Genomic DNA, 19016 nt, shown 5'->3' on the forward strand with positions numbered 1-19016 from the left:
CCCCACCCTCGCCACACTCATCACAATCAAACGTCAGAGTCTGATAGCAGATCCCTGTCTGCCAAACAAACCTCACACATCTTAGACATGAACGAAGGAGGGAACAGGTCATTTTACAGCTGGGCACCCTGAGGCTGGGAGGGGAGGCAAGCCCCAGGAGCCTGGAGGCAGAGACAAGTCTAGGAACCAAGCTCCCCCATTATATCTTCTCCCCTCTTGCCTTGGCATCCACCCTAGTTCTAAGGAGTGGGTGAGCTCTGGGCAGTGGGGGCACCAAATGGTGGCTCATCCCATCCACCAGCCCCAGCCGTGACGCAAACTGTACTCTACACCTATGCCCCTCCTAGGTGGGAGTCTGAACTTCCAGGCACTGCATAGGCCCTGAACTACAGGCCCATCTGGGGCTAGAGGGAAGGAGAGAGACGTTGAAGACTCTTAGAGCTAGCTGTTGGATCCGGCCCTGACTCTGGTCCAGTCCCACCCCTAGCCACTCTTGCTGCCATCTGACACCTGTCTGCCAGGATTTCCCCAGCTTTGAGCAACCTCCAGCCCAGGAGCAGAATGATTGGGAGCAGAAAGGCCAGGAGCAGAAGGGCCAGGGAGGGCCAGGAAGGGCCAGGACCAGGTATTTTTAGCAGAGTTGCTGGCAGCTGTCTGGAGGGTGCTGGGAGGTGAGGCGGTGCTGAGTTCATCCTTTCCCTTCTCGGGGCCTATATTCCCTCCCCCAGAACCAAGCATGCACCCCTACCTGCAATACACTGCCAGAACAACTCCCTTCCTTCACCCCCTCCCCCAGAAAGCTCTCCACGTGGCCCCAGAGGCTCCCATGGTTACACTAACCCTCACCCTGAAGGACAGCCTCATCAGGTAGAACCTCCAACTCTCCAGGGCAGGGAGGGGAGTAGGGAGGACTTGGTGCCAAGGCTAGAAGCCCAGATTTAGGACCCTTCAGTTTTACCTCATATATGGGCCAGTGGGGAGTGGCCACCGGCCACTGAACAGAGAAGGGTGAAGTCTGTCCAGCCTGTATCCCTCGGCTTGCTTGGGCAACAGGCCAGGGCTGGGGGAGAGAAAAGGAATTCACTGTTAAAGGGCCAGACTAATTCTTCCCCAGAGGGGAGCTGGCACAGTTGGCTAGTCCGGCTTTCCCCCTTGACCCCACCCAGGAGGGTACCCCCAACTCCAAGCCCCTCCCCCACACCATTCAACCTAGTCCCCCCTCCTGGTTCCTCCTTCCCTGCCTCCCACCTCACACGCTCAAACCCGGGCTTTGTCTGCCCAGTCGGGTGGGGCGGGGTCTGGGTGGGTGGGTGCGAGGTCCTGGGACGGGGGCGGGGGATTCCCCCGAGGGGGAGGCGGACCGACACGTCAGCCCCCGCAGCAGCGGGGACGTGGGCGAGCGCGGGGGTGGGGGCGAGCGCGCGGGTGGGGGCGGAGGCGGGCAGGCACTTAAATAGGCAGCTCTGGAGCCGGGACCCAGAGCGGACTGAGGAGGCGGCGGCTGCGGCAGCGTCGGGCGTCGGAGCCAGGGTCTGCGAGTGGACTGTATCCGGGCCTGGAACCTACTTCGGACCGTGTCCGTGTGCGGTTGGGTGAGTGTCCTGGCGGAGCGGGGTGCGGGTGGTCGCACCGTCCGTCCGGGGTGCGGATGGACGAGTCGGGAGGGTGGCTCACGAGTCAGGGCGCCAGGACCTCCACGGCCGGGAGGGGACTGCGGCAGGTCCTCGGCCCGAGCGTCGGGCCTGACCCCGGCGTCGGGCAGGCGCGCCCCGGGGAGGGGGGGTGGTCCAGGCTCCCACACCGTCTGCACCGCGGCTGACCTGGCCGTCCCCACTCCCGTTCCCCAGACGGCGTCGGGCGCCATGACTCTGAATGGCGGCGGCAGCGGAGCGGGCGGGAGCCGCGGCGGGGCCCGGGAGCGCGAGCGCCGTCGGGGCAGCACACCGTGGGGCCCGGCGCCCCCGCTGCACCGCCGAAGCATGCCGGTGGACGAGCGCGACCTGCAGGCGGCGCTGGCTCCGGGCGCTCTGGCAGCGGCCGGGGCCGAGACCGGGGCCCAGGGTGCGACGCTCGACTGGCCCGAGGGCTCCTCCGAGTCGCTCAGCTCAGGGGGCAGCGACTCAGACGACAGCGTTTACAAGGTGCTGCTGCTGGGGGCGCCTGGCGTGGGCAAGAGCGCTCTGGCGCGCATCTTCGGTGGTGTCGAGGATGGGCCTGAAGCAGAGGCCGCAGGTGAGGGGCTGGGACCATTCAAGGGAGGGGAGATGTCAGGGCAGGACTGAGGGCTACAGGGCTGGGGACCTGGATTAAAAGCGGCACGTACCATGGGATTCTGAAGGCACTTTCAGAATCATGCCTCTACCTACCCATTTCACAGATGGGGAAACTAAAGGGAGAAGGGATCTCCAGCCCTTGGTAGGGGAAGAAATGCCCAGAGTAGAACGCCCAGGCCATACCTGTAGGATGGGGATAGGACATCCCTCCCTGCCAGGGCTGGCAGGAACACAGCCAGAGGAAGTTTCTAGAAGAGCCCTAGGTGACCAAGGCTTCCAAAAGAATGTGACAGTCACTATTCTAACTCAGGCTACTGTGGTCAGAGCTACCCTGGGGCCCACGCAACAGGAGGGCAGGGAACGCAGGAGTGGCAATCCAGGACATTGTCAGCTTGGCGAAGCACTGTCTAGGTGAGGGTCAGGCACACCATGCCCTGTACGGCTTGCTTCTCAGCCCTGTCATTTCTGTTGTCACATAGTGGCCATCAGTGGAGGGAAAGATTAGGGGGGTTCTAGGGTAGAGATGGAGGGTGTGGCCAAAACAGGAAACCTGGCACATGGTGTGGGAGGGAGGCTTTTGGCAGCCAGCAGGTCATCTGACTACTAGTCTCCTGCCTAGGGCACACATATGATCGGTCCATCATGGTGGATGGAGAAGAGGCATCACTCATGGTCTATGACATTTGGGAGCAGGTAGGCTGCAGGCTGAGACCCAGGCCAGGGTGGGAGGGGTGACCTGGGGATAGGGGCCTGCTTAGAGGGGCAGCCTTGTAGCCTGGGCATGAGAACTGTTGGTAGATATGCATATGTATGTGTCCCCCAGGATAGCAGCCGCTGGCTACCTGGTCACTGCATGGCTATGGGGGATGCGTACGTCATCGTGTACTCAGTGACGGATAAGGGAAGCTTCGAGAAAGCCTCAGAGCTGCGGGTCCAGCTGCGGCGGGCACGGCAGATGGACGACGTGCCCATTATCCTAGTGGGCAACAAGAGCGACCTGGTGCGCTCTCGAGAGGTCTCTTTGGATGGTGAGCAGGGAGTGGGTCGGAAAGGGAGGGACATCCTGGCTGGGCTGTGATCCATTCAATCTTGGCTCAGCTCAAGTCCCTGGGGATCATAAGTGGCTAAAAATGTTCAGGAAGAAAACTTGAGGGGGAGAGGGGGGAAAGCTGCTGCCCTCCCACGGGACTCACAGCGGGCTGAGAGGCCTGGGGGGAAGGACCAGATGTGCTGGGGAGGAAGAAGCTGCTGGGCCCTGAGCTGGGCCACCTCAGGACCCTCCTCTCCTGTACCCTTTGGCCCTGGCCTGACAGATGAGGAGTGAGGAGAGTGCAGGGAACTGGGCTAGGAGGTCCGAGTGTGGATTCAGGGCCGGGGCTGGTCTCGGCGTGGGCTTGACCCTGGGGAGGATCTGCTCCTCTTCGGCTCAGCATTCTCCTCTGTGGACCTCAGAACGGAGTCCCTCAGAGGAACCTAGCAGTGACTCAGTAACATCCTCCTCCCAGCTTCACAGGTTATTCATCATAATATAACATCAAACCATGAAATACTAAGGTGCCTAACAAAGTCCTCCTTCTCTCGTATTGACTGCTTCAGCATTTCCATTTAAATATCAGGCTTCAAATTATTTCAATAAATGAGTTTCCTCTTGTGAGCCTTTGTGAGCTCCTTAAAGGTGGGCACATTCTGCCAGTTGGGTGGCCCAGCAATGCCTTGGATCCTCTGTACAGGAGCTGGGGTCGGTGTTTCTGGGGACCCCCCCAGGGCTCCTCCCCTGGTGCCCAGATTCCTGAGTGGTAGCTGCTATGGGGTGGCTAGAGTCTGAGTGGGCTTTTCACCCCCTCACCCTTTATTTCACTGCCATGTGCCTGTCCCCACCAGAGGGCCGGGCCTGTGCCGTGGTCTTCGACTGCAAGTTTATTGAGACGTCCGCGGCGTTGCACCACAATGTCCAGGCCTTGTTCGAGGGTGTTGTGCGCCAGATACGCCTGCGCAGGGACAGCAAAGAGGCCAATGCACGTCGACAAGCGGGTACCCGGCGGCGAGAGAGTCTCGGCAAGAAGGCAAAGCGTTTCTTGGGCCGCATCGTAGCACGCAACAGCCGCAAGATGGCCTTTCGTGCCAAGTCCAAGTCCTGCCACGATCTCTCTGTGCTCTAGACTCCACAGGCACATACTGCGTTGTGCATACAAATGGGCAGATTGGTGGGCTGGCCCAGCCACCTGCCCTGGGTGCCTCAGGGCTGGCTCGGACTCTGGGCATACCCCACCTCATGGTTATGGACAGATAGACAGGGCTGCCCGGGCAGCTCCCAGTGGCCATCAAGGGCTGGGCCCACAGCGATGCATGTACAGGCCAGTGTGTGTCCCAAGCAGTGGCCCGAGCCCAGCCCCTGGGGCAGGCCTGTGTGTGGGGACAGGACTCTCGCTTTCTCCACACTTGGGGTGTGCATGCTCTGGAGGGAGGCTGTTCAGTGCAGTGGTTATTTGTTTACATGCAAATTTTTGTAATAAAGACTATTTCCTGATAGATCAGGGCTGTTGACTTTGTGTTTCCTCCCGATAAGGGGCTGTAAGAGCAGGAAGGGTTCCTGAGGTTGAGAGATGGGGCCTCACTGCCCTACCCTAGTGTGCAGCCTTGACTGTCCTAATATGTGGGCTCTGATCTAGCCAGAGGGACCAGAGGGGCAGGTGTGGGTTGTGGCCTGATTGGAGAGCCAAGCGGCAGGAGGAGACAAAAGCCCCTCCCAGATTTTTCTCTTGCCCTGGGGCCTGGCATTGCGCAGCTGATTAAGGGTTCAGCCACCCCACTGTATGTAAGGAAAACTGAGTCTGTCTGAGGGACCATGGCCTGCCCCAGATCTCATGGCTAAACAAAAACACTGGGTCTGACTTCTGGGCTGGTGTCTCCATCCTGCCTCCTCCTGAGGGGCTGGAAATTTGCTGAGGTGGGGTAGCTGTGGAAGACTTCTGAGACTCCCTGGCTGGGAAGGGAGAAGGCCAGTGTCTGGGGCTGGGCTACGGAGCAAGGGCCTCACTGTTTTCTCCTCTGGGAGGGGCCAGGCCAGAGCCTCCCATGCTCAGCATTGGCTAACATGGTCTTGGCGGGAACCCCTCCCCGGAGCCCTCCCTGCCTAGAATGAGGGGCTTTGTATTTGCGTGGGAACGTGTGTGTGTTTGCTGATAGCTGGGGGTGTGCCTGTCTCCCTGCCACCCACACCAGGCACAGGTGACTGCTGGGACTTGCCCTACAGTGTTTGGGGAAGGAGTATCTATCTACATTTGGCAATGGCAGATGGGGAACTGAAGCGGTTGAGGTCACACAGGTAGAAGTGGCTGAGTAGGGACTGGTATATAAGTCTGCCGGTCTCCAGAGCCTGAAGGCAGCCTGTGGCGAGGCCTGGGACAGTTTCTGAGAAGGTTCTGGGCAAGGGTCCATACATTTCCTTCATTGGTTCGATTCCTTTATTCTACAGGCCCCTAGGAGCTCTTGCAACCTGGTTAGAACACTGATTGCAGTTGTTCAATGGCAGAAGGTGTCAGGGCCACTCCTGAATGTGCAGGACCTGTCTTGACTCACCCACATGCCCCCCAGGGCAGTGTTAACTGCTCAAAGCTGCTGCCGCTCCCCACTCCCACCCTGCAACATACTTAGAGGCATGTGGAAGGCATGGTTTTCTCAGAGCAGGTGAACATCCTGAGGCCTGAAGAAGAATCCAGGCCTTCCTGGCCCTGCTACTTATTGGCTGTGTGACCTTGGGCAAGCCACTCAGCATCTCTGTGCCCTAGTATGCGACATGGGGACAGTGCCCCTTCCAAGTGGAGATGGGGGAATACTGAAGGCATGTGCTTAGAGCAGTGCCAGGTGCACAGTAGGAGCTCAACACATGGGAGATCCCTTCAACAAGCCCACAGTGCCCTGCTCCAGACTGGGGTGCCTGGGGTGCCTGAGTGACCCTGAGGCAGGCGCTGCACTTGTGGCAGACAAGACTGAGGCGGTTGCGGGGTCCCCGCCCATCCTGCAGACATGCGGTGAGAAGGACTCAGGGAAGACCATGGGAGACTCTGAGGGCGAGGATGGACTGGCAACAGGGTCCCTGCCCCTGCCCCCCCACACCCCTGGTCGTGGACTCCCAGGCACCAGAAGCTTCTCCTGGCTCCACTTGGCTGCCCTCAGTGGGGGAGGGGTCTCTGGCCAGCCCTGTGATTCCCTCAAGGTCACCTGAGCTGGCTCAATCTGCTCTTCCCTCTCAGAGGCACGGGACAGTCCGTTGTCCCAGCCCTTTCCGTGTCAGCAGCCAGTGTGAGCCCTCAGGGAGCCTCAGGGGATCTCCACGGGCTTCTGTGCCCCTACCCACTGGTCCCACTGGTGGGTGGTCTGGAGCCACAAATACCTAGTTCAGGTCATGCTCATTTATCCTTCATGTGCAACTTCTAGCTCCTTGCTTTTGATCCAGTGAGAAGCTGCCAGGGCCAAGTGAGGGCCAGGTCATGACTGGGTCCCTGAGACCTTCCCTGGAGGGGTCCCAGTCTGATGGAAGAGATAGACAATGACAATCTGCTGTCTTTTCTGCTTTGATAGAAGTATAGCACGTGGCATGGCAGAGAGGGTATTCCCAGAAAAGAAGCCTGAACAAGCCTGGGAGCCCAGGGAAGGTTTCCCGGAGAAAAGAATCTTTGAGCTGAGTACTGAAGTCTGAGTAGGTGCTCACCAGACAGATGAAGGGAGGGAAGGGCATTCCAGACAAAAGGAACAGAGTGGACCAAGGTAGAGCTGCAGATGCTGGTGCATGGGGGAGAAGTGGGATCGAGTCTGGAACCCCAGAAAAAGAAGTAATGTCCAAGCCCAGAGGCCCAAGAAGTCCCCACTGGGCTGTATAGGAACGGGAGAAGTGCCAGGCCAATGATCTCCCCACCTCCTGGGGCTGGCGGTCACGGATGCTGAGCAGCCCCCAGCTTTCCAAAGTCAATGAGTAACTTGGGGGGCTGGGCAGGGCCAGGCCTGCTGCTGTAGGCCCAGTGGTGTTTTCCAGTCCTGAGCAAGCATGGCTGGACCGCCTACCTGCTCAAGTGTCCGCCCTGCCCTACCCCACCCATCCCGGCCTGGCCAGCGCTCCCTGGAGAAAGAACCCTGTCTCCAGGCAGCTGGACCAAGGGAGCCCGCCTTAGGCACCGGAGGGTGAGGGCCCTGGAGTGGAGGGGTGAGCAGGGCTGAGGCTGGGGTTGGTGGTAGGGGAAGGAAAAACACTGGCCTGTCCAGCCCTTGTTCAGGGAAGAATTCCCAGGAGTGGCTGGAGTGGTCGTCCATGCTCTGCATGCCCAGCTCCATGCTGAGGGCTGGCAAATCCCAAGAGGAGGGCAGCGTTCCTGCCCCGAGGGGACTCCGTGTCTGAGGGATGGCAGTGGGTGGAAAAACAGGGCCCAAGACCCTGAACCATGGGTCCTCTGTTCCAGGAGGAATTGTCCTATGGTCAAGTCCTGTGTGACCTTGGTCAGGCCTTGCCCTTCGGGCTTTGCCTACAACATGAGGCGGCTGCAGGAAGTGACCCTCAGGGTCATCAGGGTCTTTCCAGCTTCAGACTTTTGTGATATTTGGGGCTGCTGGGCAATTACCACTTTGGGATCTCTGTACAAGCTGGGGAGGCTATGTCAGGAAGGAGCCAAAGGTGTGGAGGTGAAACTCGCATGGAGGTCCTTGTGGTGGCAAGAACCAGAGGCAGGATGGCTGGGCCTGGAGGCCTGGGTGGGCCTGCTTGAGGAGCTGGATGCCCTTCAACCCTGTAGGAGGTGGGGAGTCACAGGCTCCTCTAAGGGGAGAAAGAGGAGGCCAGTCTGTCGTGAGGTCCCTCTGGCTACTGGTATGAAATGGGCCGAGGCAGGGGACAAGGGTGGGAGTGGGTGGAGGGCAATGTCCAAGTGGGTGGGGTGGGGAGGGGCAGCTCTGAGAGTATAGAAGGACAGGGGACAGGAGGAGGCTAGGCTGCCTTTCCCGCAGTGACAGGTAGCAGAAGTCCAACTGAAGAAGGCACAGTCGCACCCTGTGGGACCTGGGGAAGCCATGGCTTGGGCTGAGTGGGGATGAAGGGAGGGATACTCTCTAGGAGGAGAGTAGTGGGAGGGAACCCTTGCCCACTGATCTGGCTGGATCCTTCCTGCCGTGTCCCTCAGGCCCATCCTGACCATGGTCCCTGTCTGGCTGTTGCTGTTTTGCCTCTCTGTAGCCCAGGTGAGCTGGGCCCCGCTCGTCCCCTTCGGATCCCGGCCTTGGGGGTTGGCGCCCTTCTCTCCCATTCCACCTGGACCCCAGCCACACCGACCATGGAAGGGACTAGCTGTGGGAGGGTGTACAGAGCTGGCTATAGACCTCCTGTGGGATCAGGAGGTCAAAGGCCAGAGGGTGGATGGGCTAAGGTATGGTCAGGCCCATGGAAGGGGCAGAAATTCCCCATCCTGGTCGGGCACCCATGACAAGAAGGCAAAGCCTGGAGACAAGGTGAGAGTCCTCCCCCCAGGTTTTCCCCAAGGTCCAGCCTGCAGAACTGTATGTGGAAGTCCCAGAAAACTATGGTGGAAATTTCCCCATGTACCTGATCAAGGTGAGCCTAAGAGCTGGGTGGGCTGCCCTCCCCCCAGGTCCCACTTCCCCCGCCTCCGGCATTCCTCTCTCTTTCTTGCTCTGCCTTTCTTTCAGTCCTGCTTCCTGGACAGTATGTGATATAGCGTGAGTGACTAACAAAATTTCAATTCCAGAAGAAAGTGGAGTTTTAATAAATTATTGGTGGTGGGGTTTTGGGCTTTAGAAAGGAGGGCAGGGAGTACTGGGGAGCATCAAGTACAGGGGAAAGAGCTCTGGCTTTGAATGTTGGTTCTCTGATTTACTGGCTGTGTGACTTCAGGCAAGTGCTAGCCCTCTCTGAGCCTCAGTTTCCCCACATATAAAATGGGACCATTGGGTGGAGGGGCATCCCCCAGGCGTAGCTCCCACTGCCTTTACCTCTGCTCTCCCTCACAGCTGCCACTGCCCTCTGAGGAGACTGAGGGCGAGATTGTGGTGTCGGGGACCCCAAGCGTGGCAGCTGAGGGCCCCTTTGCTGTGGATCCCGAGTCTGGCTTCTTGCTGGTGACCAGGGCCCTGGACCGAGAGGAACAAGCAGAGTACTGGCTACAGGTATGACTGGGCACGATGTCGGGGAGAATGGTGAAGGCGGGCCAGGGTGCTGACGAGCCTTCCCTGCCAGGTCACCCTGGAGACTGAGGATGCACGTGTCTTGTGGGGCCCGCAGCCTGTGCTTGTGCGTGTGAAGGACGAGAATGACCATGTGCCCCACTTCTCTCAGTCCATCTACAGAGTTCAGCTGAGCCAGGGCACCCGGCCCGGTGAGTGCCTAGGGCCACCAGCGAGCAACAGGTCAGGTGGGCCCTGAGGAGAGAACAGAGAGTAAAGAGATGGCTGACCGTCGGCATGAGGACAGGGCAGCCAGGGTCCAAGCTGCCCCCTCCCATTTCTGTGCCATCTTGTTCCCCCCACCCCACTGAGAGTCCTCCAGTCCCATCCACTCTTGGCCTCAGTTTGCTCCCCTGCAAACTGAGTACTGAGGGGACTCAGTACTCAGTTTGCCCTCCTTTCTAATCTGTGGCTCCCCTCCAGCGTCCCGATATGATGACAGATATGGAAGGAAGTACCAGGGAGAGTTGGGGGAGGCATGGGAAACTCTCCCCACCCCCTGCACCCCTTAAAGTTTGCCCTCTCCACACACGCCAGGCATCCCCTTCCTATTCCTTGAGGCTTTGGACGAGGATGAGCCAGGCACAGCCAATTCAGATCTCCGATTCTACATCCTGAACCAGGCCCCAGCCCAGCCTTCCCCAGACATGTTCCAGCTGGAGCCTCGGCTGGGGGCTCTGGCCCTCAGCCCTGAGGGTGAGCCTAAGCTGGGTGTGATGAGGGGAGAGGGTCAGGGAAAGCTGGGGAAGGCGGCATGTGAGCTGTAATGGTAGGACGGGTTGGAGCTTGAGAGATGGAGGAGAAAGAGTATTCTAGGTGGAGAGTGGCAAGGCAAAAAGCTTGAACCATTCATGGAGAGAAAAAATGGTATGAACGGAATAGCCTCAGCCCTATACTCTGGATACCCAAGCCTAAGGGGCAAGGATAGGAGACACCTGAGGGGTTGTAGCCTAGGATGTTGCTGGGAGACCTTTGGACTGATTGTAAGGGAGAACTGGACCTGGGAGTTCAGACCAGAGGCACAGGATGGGGATGCAAAGCAAAGCTAACCATACACCTACCAGCCAGTCACCCATTCGCCCATCTACCACCCAACCCCATACACAGCCCGTCTATTCAAATACCTACGCAAACTAACCCATCCACACACCCAACTCCCCATCCATTTACCTAGTCAACCATCCATTCATCCAGCTGGTCATCTCCTCATCTCCCCATCCCCCCGTGGACCCCTCCCCTCATCCTCGTCATCCACCCATTCATTGTGTGGATAGATATAGAAATGACTTTGCAAACTTTCAAGTCCTGCTTGGGTGCTCACTCTGGTGCTAAAAGCACTTCTTGCTCTTGGGCCCAGAGGGCATCCTAAACACTGGCCACATGCTTGGCTTTGTGTTTGTGGCCTCTCTGAGAAGGATGCCCTGGACTCCTGCTCAGCTGACCACCCTGCCCCTTCTAGGAAGCACCAGCCTAGACCAGGCTGCAGAAGGGCTCTACCAGCTGTTGGTACAGGTCAAGGACATGGGTGACCAGGCTTCGGGCCACCAGGCCACAGCCACTGTAGACATCTCCATAGTAGAGAACACCTGGGTGCCCCTAGATCCTGTCCACCTGGCAGAGAATCTCAAAGTTCCATACCCACACCACATGGCCCAGGTAAGTGAGTGGCTGTCAGTGGCTGAAGTAGCCCCGTGGCTGGTACAGCTGGGCCCGAGTCTCAAGATTTGGGGGGGGTGGGTCTGAGGCCCAGCTTGACCCCTGCTCCTCCCCTACCTATGTTCCTCCCTCTACTGTCCCCATCAGTTCCCATCATGGAGTACGGTGTCCAAGGCCCTGGGACCAGGCCCACAGCCCCTCACCTGCTCTCCTCTGGCCAGCGTGGCTCTGGGCCCTGACCTGCCCCTGCCCCAGGCTTTCCTAGGGAGAACAGCTGCCACCTCCCTGCTGCCATGGGGATTGTCACCCGGGCTTGGAATGTCTCAGACCTCCTCGAGGAATGCCCTGGGGGCAGGCCCAGCCCAAGAGGGCAGAGAATAACACAACCTGGTCATTCAGGCTTGGACCAGGGCCACCAGGGACTTGCTACAACAACAAGTGTCCCAAACCAAAGGACCCTACCTGGGCCCCAGGGAGGAGAGCAACTTGCAGCAGCAGGGACCCAGGCTCCCCACCCAGGAAGAGATGAGGCAGAAGAGCTGACACGGGCTACTCCTGGCCCTCATCCCGGGGTGCCCTCATTCTGTGTCCCACTGCCAGGTACGCTGGAGTGGGGGAGATATACGTTATCACCTGGAGAGCCAGCCCCCTGGACCCTTTGATGTGGATGCCGAGGGGAAACTCTACGTCACCCAGGAGCTGGACCGAGAAGCCCAGGCTGAGGTGAGGTGAGGGGGAAGCCAGGAGGGCAGGCTGAGGGGTGCCCGGTCACGGTCCGGTTGGCTTCTGGGGATGTCACATCCCCTCACAGGCACTGAGGCAGTGGAAGAGCACCCAGAAGAGCTGGAGCTGGCCACCAGAAGGGAACGCAGACCCAGGCCAGGCTGGAACTGCCCTTGGCCTTCATCTGAAGCCCCCCACTGCCCACTTCAGTACCTGCTCCAGGTGCAGGCTTGGAATACCCGCGGTGAGGACTACACAGAACCTCTGGAGCTGCGTGTGGTAGTGATGGATGAGAACGACAATGCACCTGTCTGCCCCCTACATGACTCCCCAGTCAGCATTCCTGAGCTCAGCCCCCCAGGTGGGCTATGGGCCTTGTTAGGAGATGTGGGAGGGTTGAAGTCCTTATGACCCATCCCATTTTGCTCTTCTCTGAGCTGGGCCCCTCCTTCACAAGAGCTCAGGTTCGGTCTGGCACAAAAGAGGAATGGGTGTGGTGAGGCCTCCAGACTGGGCTGTGGTCCCACGGTGCTGTCTTCACAGGCACCGAGGTGACTAGGCTGTTGGCAGAGGACATGGATGCCCCTGGTTCTCCCAATTCGCACATTGTGTATCAGCTGTTGAGCCCTGAGCCTGAGGAGGGAGCAGACGGAGGAGCCTTCGAGCTGGACTTCACCTCAGGCAGTGTGACACTGGGGGATGCCCCACTCCGAGCTGGCCAGAACATCCTGCTTCAGGTGATGGCTGCTGACCGAGGAGGAGCTGAGGGCGGTAAGTGCCCGGTGGTGACCTAGGCTCTCTCTCTTTCTCCATTCCTTTCCTGGTCTCTCCAACACGCCCTCTCCTGCCTTAGGCCTCAGCAGCACATGTGAGGTCGCTGTCACAGTCACAGACATCAATGACCATGCCCCCGAGTTCATCGTCTCCCAGGTAAGCAGGAACAGGGGAGGAGATCTTGGGAAGGCACTGATGAGGGGCTCATGGCCTGTCCCCATCTCTCCAGATTGAGCCTGTAAGCCTCCCTGAGAACACCGAGCCAGGGACTCTGGTGGCCACGCTCATGGCCACCGATGCTGACCTTGAGCCTGCCTTCCGCCTCATGGACTTTGCCATTGAGGCGGGGGATGTGGAGGGGACCTTCGGCCTGGATTGGGAACCAGACTCCAGTCATGTCCAACTCCGACTCCTCAAGGTAAGGGGCTGGGGAAAGGGCACACATATACCCACGTGCATGCACCAGGGTGCCATCCCCTGGCCCAAACAGTGACCCAGACCCCATTGGTTCTAGAACCTCAGCTATGAGGCAGCTTCAAGCCACAAGTTGGTGGTAGTGGTTCGGAGCGTGACAGAATTGGTGGGGCCAGGCCCAGGCCCTGGAGCCACAGCCACAGTGACTGTGTTGGTGGAAAAGCTGGTGCCACCCCCCAAGTTGGACCAGGAGAGCTACGAGGCCAGCATTCCAGTCAGCACCCCAGCTGGCTCCCTCCTGCTGACTGTCCAACCCTCAGACCCCAGAAGCAGTCCCCTCAGGTGAGCCAGAAGCCCAGCCCTTAGCTGGGCTGGACCTCCTCTGCTCCCCAGGGATGACCCCCAGGGCCTCAGAGGGGACTCACATTATCTATGTTCTGGCATGTTCCTCAAACCATGGCTAATGCTAAGGCTGTGACTCCTGGGGCTGGGTCAGAGCTAGATGAGTTGGATAGGGCATGGAGAGGAGAGTTAGGACTCCATGCAAGCTCCGATGCTGCCTCCCATCCTGTCCCTTTATGGGGTGACCTGAGACTAGTGGAGTTGAGTCAGGCCCCCCAGGCTCTGATAGCTCCCCTCGCCCCAGTATCTGTGATTCAAGCCCTATCCCTCAACAAGTCCCTAAAGCTGGGGAGAGAAACTGGGCACCCTGAGTCACAGAGAGGATATGGAACTTGAGCAGGTCGCATGGCCCTGGGGGGGTCTCTGAGTAAGACCCCATATATGGTCCCAGTGCCTCCCTGCCCCCTTGTCTTCTTTGGGCCTCAGGTTCTCCCTGGTCAATGACTCAGAGGGCTGGCTCTGCATTAAGGAAGTCTCTGGGGAGGTGCACACAGCCCGGCCCCTGCAAGGCGCCCAGCCTGGGGACATGTACAGAGTGCTCGTGGAGGCCCAGTATGAAGGTATGGCCGGGCAGTGGTGGGGCCTCTGGGAGGGAGGGTAAGCCTCGGGCAGACAGAGACATGGGCAGGGCTGAGCTTCCTTCCCAGGGTCCTCCTGGCATCCACTCTGCCCCAGGCAGGAAGGAGGGATGAGGACTGGGGCCAATGTCGGTCTCTGGGATGCTTGGCGTCTGTTTCCCCTCTCAGTCCACGCTCCTCACTGGACACTTACAATCCTCCAGCCCTGCCCCTTGGCCCTGGAGGGCCTCTCAGGTGTTGGCTTCAGACATAGGCTAGGAGCAGAGGCTGTGGGGCCAGGCAGGTGGAAGGAGTACCTGGGGCTGTGTCTATGGCAGGCGAGGCAGGACGTGAGCCTGAGTGGGACACTGGAGCCAGGTATGGAGGGCCCTGAATGCCACATTGACCGAATGAAAAGCTGGCTCCGGGGTGGGTATGTCAGGGAGGCGGGTCTCAGCTCTGGGCTGGACTGTCCTGTGGTGCACGACAGACCCAGCAGAAGTGAGCGCCCCCAAATCAGGGCATCTCCGCATAGTTGGGCCCTGATACCAGTGGGTGGGGAGGGGGTGGGGCACTGAGGGCAAGCCTGGAGTCCAGAAAGGCACAGAAAGTCCTGGCAGCCGCTTGGATAGTGAAGGGGGCAAGTGCACTGTGAGCAAGAGACAGGTGCGAGGATGCTGCTGGGGATGGGGAGGAGGGGTGGGGTAGAGCAGGTGTGGCAGAGACTCCGCAGGGCGAGATCTCCGGGCCTGGGGCTAGCTCAGCACTGCCTCTGCAGATGAGCCGACCCTGAGCACCTCTGCAACCCTCGTGATCTACTTTCTGAAGGCCCCGGCTGCCTGGGCCCCCACCCTGCACCCCATACCCGCCCGACACCTCTGCACACCCCGCCAGGACCATGGCGTGGTTATCAGTGGACCCGGCGAGGACCCTGGCCTGGCTGAGGGGCATGGCCCCTACAGCTTTGCCCTGGGCCCCAACCCTACAGTACAGCGGGATTGGCACCTCCAGGCTCTCAACGGTGTGTGGTGGGGAAATGCGGGACACTGTGGCCAAGGCGGGAGGCGGTGGGGCTCTCGGAAATGAGATGGGGCTGGGCCTCGGGTCCGTCCAGGCTAGGGGCTCTGGTCACTGCTCACGGTCCCACAGGTTCCCATGCCTACCTCACCCTGGCCCTGCATTGGGTGGAGCCACGTGAGCACGCAGTGCCCGTAGTCGTCAGCCACAATGCCCGGACGTGGCAGCTCCAGATCCGAGGTAAGGCCAGGGCCCTGTGTGCCTGCAGTTCCCCAGGGAGCTGTTGCCATGCAGGAGGAGGGACTGGGTACACGCGCCTGCAGGTTCACGGGGGCTACAAATGCGCGTGCGTGCCTGCACGTGTGTGGCCAGGCACACAGATGCCGGCACACAGAGGCGCGCACAGAAAGGAGTACTGCGTACACATAAATACACATGTGTGCCCCAAAGTGTGTATTAGCTGGCTGCGCTGGAGCCTCCCAGCAGCTCGAGAGCCCTCCCCCACCGCCTGTACCTTCCTCCCTTGTCCCCTTTCCCCCCAGTGATTGTGTGTCGCTGCAACGTGGAGGGGCAGTGCATGCGCAAGGTGGGCCGCATGAAGGGCATGCCCACAAAGCTGTCGGCAGTGGGCATCCTCGTGGGCACCTTGATGGCAATAGGTAATGGATGCTGGGCTCTTGAGCGGGAGAGGGTGATGGATGGTTGGAGTGATAGCCTGCAGGTGCACAGTGCCCTACTTGACGGTGGTCCCCAGGGCTGGAGAAGGAGCCCCACAACCCTCCTAGTCATCATGCTCCTGCTTCGTACTTTCCTGCTCGTCATCGTGATCACTGATGACAGTATTTACTGTTACATTATTATACGTTGACTGTGTAATATAGGACTGTCACATTGAATCCTCCCCACAACCCTGTGAGGTAGATTGTGGCATCTCCCCATTTTCCAGGTGATGTCCCTGAGGCTCAGAGAGGTTAAGTGACTTGTCTAAGGTCACACAGCCAGAATGTGGCAGAGCCCAGGTCTTTCTAGCCTCATCCCTTTAGTCCAAGCCTCCCTCTTTATCCTCTTGATTTCTTTGGCCCTCTAGATTTTTCCCTGGCTGTTTTTTTTTGTTGTTGTTGTTAGTTCTAGCACAATGCTACCATGTGCCTTTTTGTCAGAGTCCATGGGAATAGCTCGCTGTTTCCCAGATGACTAGCATTGAACCGTTCCCCAGAGAAGGGGGCTTTGGAGGCTGGGGTGTTCTGGACAGCTGCAGGCCAAACAGTCAGGCTTCTTCTGGCCCCAGGACCACAGTCATACTCACCCAGCGTTGCGGATGCTGTCTAGGAAACCTTGCTTCCTTTTTAAATCAATACCAATAGCAGGGTGGTGGACAAGTCCCATGGCTCCTTCTGAGAGCTGATCCATCCCTCTTGGGCCCCTCAGGCATCTTCCTCATCCTCATCTTCACTCACTTGACCCTGGCGAGGAAGAAGGACCTAGATCAGCCAGTGGACAGCGTGCCCCTGAAGGCGGCGGTTTGAATGGTCCAGGCAACCCTAGCTGGGAGCTTGGCCTCTACCTCCATCTGAATCCCCCGGGAGAGGGCCCAGCACTGCCGATCACCGGGAGCTAGGACAGAGTAGGAGCCCCTTGACCTGCCCTCGGGTGGAATCAACATCACCAGACAAGTCTGTAGAGCCGGAACACTGACTTTATGGGCTGTGCATGGGAGTGCTCCAAATGGGGCCACGTCTGTCCACTAATAAAGCCTCAGAGAGCAGGGCGTGGGCTGTGCCTGCATCTCAGTCCCGTGCGTGTGCGCATTACCCTTGTCATCCGTCATTCCTTTCCCGTCTCCTGCTGTGCAGAAAGGGCCTAGGGACTTGAGGGACAAGCCTGGGTCCCCTATGAGGAGGGACATGGGGGCATCATGTCGGTTCTTGGTGAGAACTTGAGGTTGGAGCAGGGTGGGTGATTTCTATGGGCATTTGGAGACCATGGCTGCAGACCCTGGATGGGTCCACTCTGACTAGGTGATGATTGAGGAGGGTGTCCTTCTGAGTGCATTCTGTTTTCCAGGACATTTTTGCTAGGGGAGGGCACCTGTGAGTCTATGTCCTGTGCTTACGTGTGCGCCACTGCTATATCTGTGAGTCACCTGCACATGGGTGAGCAGAGGTCCCATAGTCTTAAGAGGGGTCTGCACAGGAATCATGAGGGTCTAATAGGGCTGGAACGGGAGAGGTGAGGTTGGGGATGGGTCCCTTTGCCCTAGCATAGGCCCTAGCACACCTCCGGGTTTCATATACAGGATGGTGAGTGCGTGGGGGGTGGGGTCTACAGAAAGTCAGAGAAGGGGACTCACTTAGACAGGAATCCCCATGGCTCACCCTGGAGCTGCTCCTGCCCTGAGTGAACCCCTTCCCCTGACCCAAGATTAAGCCGTGGTCCTGGTGCCCTGCTGAGCCCTGACCACACCTCCAGGCTGACCTCTAATCCCTGACCCTTGACTGACCCCAGACACATGCTGATCCTCCATGCACCTATCCCAACCATCTCTGGGGAGCCAGGGTGGGACTTGCTGTCCCAGGCACCTTGAGCTGATGATGGTAAATCACGGGGAAGGGAGAAAAACAACCTCTGTGGGGCCCAGGCCCTATTTTTAGGAGATAATCTCTCCGCTCCTGGCAGATTCTGTGGGATGGGGGCCAAGCTCAACCAAGAGAGATGGGGTGGGCATCCTGGCTGGCCTGAAGAGTCTGAGAGACTCACAGAGGATCCCCAGCCTCGGGCTGAACTCTGAGGCCAGTCCTGCCATCCTGGGCCCAGCGCGCGCGTGCGCGCACGCGCACACACACACACACACACACACACACACACACACACACACACACACACACGAGGTTCTGCGGACTACTGAAGTCCAAGCAGAGCTTCCTGTCCCTCTCCCAGGATCCTCTACTCAGCCTGCATCCACTTAGAAATCTCCAGGGTGCAAAGCTCTTCAAAGGTGGCATCTCATCTAATCTTCCCACCAACCTGTGAAGGCAGGATTATTGGCCCCGTTTGCCAGTGGAGTTTCTTGAAGTTCAGAGAGGTTAAGGGCTGCAGCTGAGAGTCTTAAAAGCAGACGAGGTGGGACTGTCTGGCCAAAGTTAGAATTACTTCTCCCCAAGTGTCCACAGCCTTCAGCGGCCTCGGCTCCCATGAGATCCCTGAGAAGGGCCTTAGATCATCAGGCCAGCTCCTTCTTGTAAAATTGGGAAAGTGAATCACGAAGAGGTGAAGGGACCTTCCCAAGTCCAGCCAGCCGGTGGGATGTAGCACCTGAGCTGGGACCCTGGCATCACCCCACTCTGTGGGTCTTTATTCTGGATGGATGGATAGGTAGATGGGTAGGTGGGTGGATGAGTGAATGAGTGGATGGGAGGACAGGTTGGTGGATTGTAAATGGGTAAATGGGTGGATAGGTGGATGGGTTGGTAAGCAGGTTGGTAGGGTGCCAACAAAGGAAAGAGTAGATGATGACAGGGCAAATTAAGGCACCTGCCCCAGTTTGAGGGCTTTTTGTCTTTGGCCTCCAGGCCCCAGGCCCCAGGCCACCCTCTGATGGTGTCAGTTCTGGTGCTGACCCTAAGGTGCATAATCCCCAGGGACACAGGCTCACTTTCCCAGAGAGTCTGTAGACATAAGCCTCTCCATGATCCACAGACTATTCTATAGAGGAAAGTGAAGGTCAGAGAGGGGCCATGGCTCCTCCTGAGTCCCAGAGGGAGAGAAACACAGAGACAGCACTGGTTTGTGGACCTGGCCATGGCTAAGTGAGTGCTAGTAGAGATTACACTAAGGAGGCAGGCCTCATTCTGCAGGCAGGGCCTAGCTGCTAAGGCAAGGTGAGGAATAACTAGTGGCTCAGTGTGGATCCATGTTCTGCCTCATCTTTGCTGTGTGTTCCCAGATGAATCACTTCACCTCTCTGAGCCCTGGTTTA

The 19016-nt window shown here is 58.7% G+C and overlaps 2 protein-coding genes across 3 annotated transcripts; both read left to right on the forward strand.

Annotated features, from left to right (window-relative positions):
- Window positions 1-1452: 1452 nt before the first annotated feature.
- Window positions 1453-4798, forward strand: RRAD (RRAD, Ras related glycolysis inhibitor and calcium channel regulator). The gene is made up of 5 exons (XM_025888993.2): window positions 1453-1592; window positions 1848-2232; window positions 2893-2966; window positions 3097-3301; window positions 4155-4798. Exons 2-5 carry the CDS (start codon window positions 1863-1865, stop codon window positions 4430-4432), a joined length of 927 nt encoding a protein of 308 aa, XP_025744778.1. The 5' UTR covers window positions 1453-1592; window positions 1848-1862; the 3' UTR covers window positions 4433-4798.
- Window positions 4799-7316: 2518 nt separating this feature from the next.
- Window positions 7317-16838, forward strand: CDH16 (cadherin 16). 2 transcript variants are annotated; one of them, XM_025888922.2, is made up of 18 exons: window positions 7317-7451; window positions 8441-8498; window positions 8785-8868; window positions 9285-9440; window positions 9511-9649; window positions 10035-10193; window positions 10957-11153; window positions 11754-11876; window positions 12087-12237; window positions 12420-12647; window positions 12730-12806; window positions 12880-13068; window positions 13165-13406; window positions 13893-14026; window positions 14802-15044; window positions 15173-15280; window positions 15583-15699; window positions 16469-16838. In XM_025888922.2, exons 1-18 carry the CDS (start codon window positions 7318-7320, stop codon window positions 16564-16566), a joined length of 2637 nt encoding a protein of 878 aa, XP_025744707.2. In that variant the 5' UTR covers window position 7317; the 3' UTR covers window positions 16567-16838. The 2 variants fall into 2 exon arrangements, with proteins under 2 accessions (XP_025744707.2, XP_025744708.1); XM_025888923.2 differs by having other exon boundaries at window positions 7361-7473.
- Window positions 16839-19016: the final 2178 nt, after the last annotated feature.

Source organism: Callorhinus ursinus, unplaced genomic scaffold (assembly GCF_003265705.2).
Source record: "Callorhinus ursinus isolate GAN/ISIS: 27379988/994484 unplaced genomic scaffold, GSC_fseal_2.0 scaffold37, whole genome shotgun sequence".
NCBI lineage: Eukaryota > Metazoa > Chordata > Mammalia > Carnivora > Otariidae > Callorhinus > Callorhinus ursinus.

Coding starts and splice junctions, on each gene's coding strand:
- RRAD (XM_025888993.2), top strand. CDS start 1,863: ATGACTCTGAATGGCGGCGGCAGCGGAGCGGGCGGGAGCCGCGGCGGG. Junction 2,233..2,892: donor GCCTGAAGCAGAGGCCGCAG/GTGAGGGGCTGG, acceptor TCTCCTGCCTAG/GGCACACATATGATCGGTCC. Junction 3,302..4,154: donor TCGAGAGGTCTCTTTGGATG/GTGAGCAGGGAG, acceptor TGTCCCCACCAG/AGGGCCGGGCCTGTGCCGTG.
- CDH16 (XM_025888922.2), top strand. CDS start 7,318: ATGGCTGGACCGCCTACCTGCTCAAGTGTCCGCCCTGCCCTACCCCAC. Junction 9,650..10,034: donor GAGCCAGGGCACCCGGCCCG/GTGAGTGCCTAG, acceptor CACACACGCCAG/GCATCCCCTTCCTATTCCTT. Junction 15,045..15,172: donor GCACCTCCAGGCTCTCAACG/GTGTGTGGTGGG, acceptor ACGGTCCCACAG/GTTCCCATGCCTACCTCACC.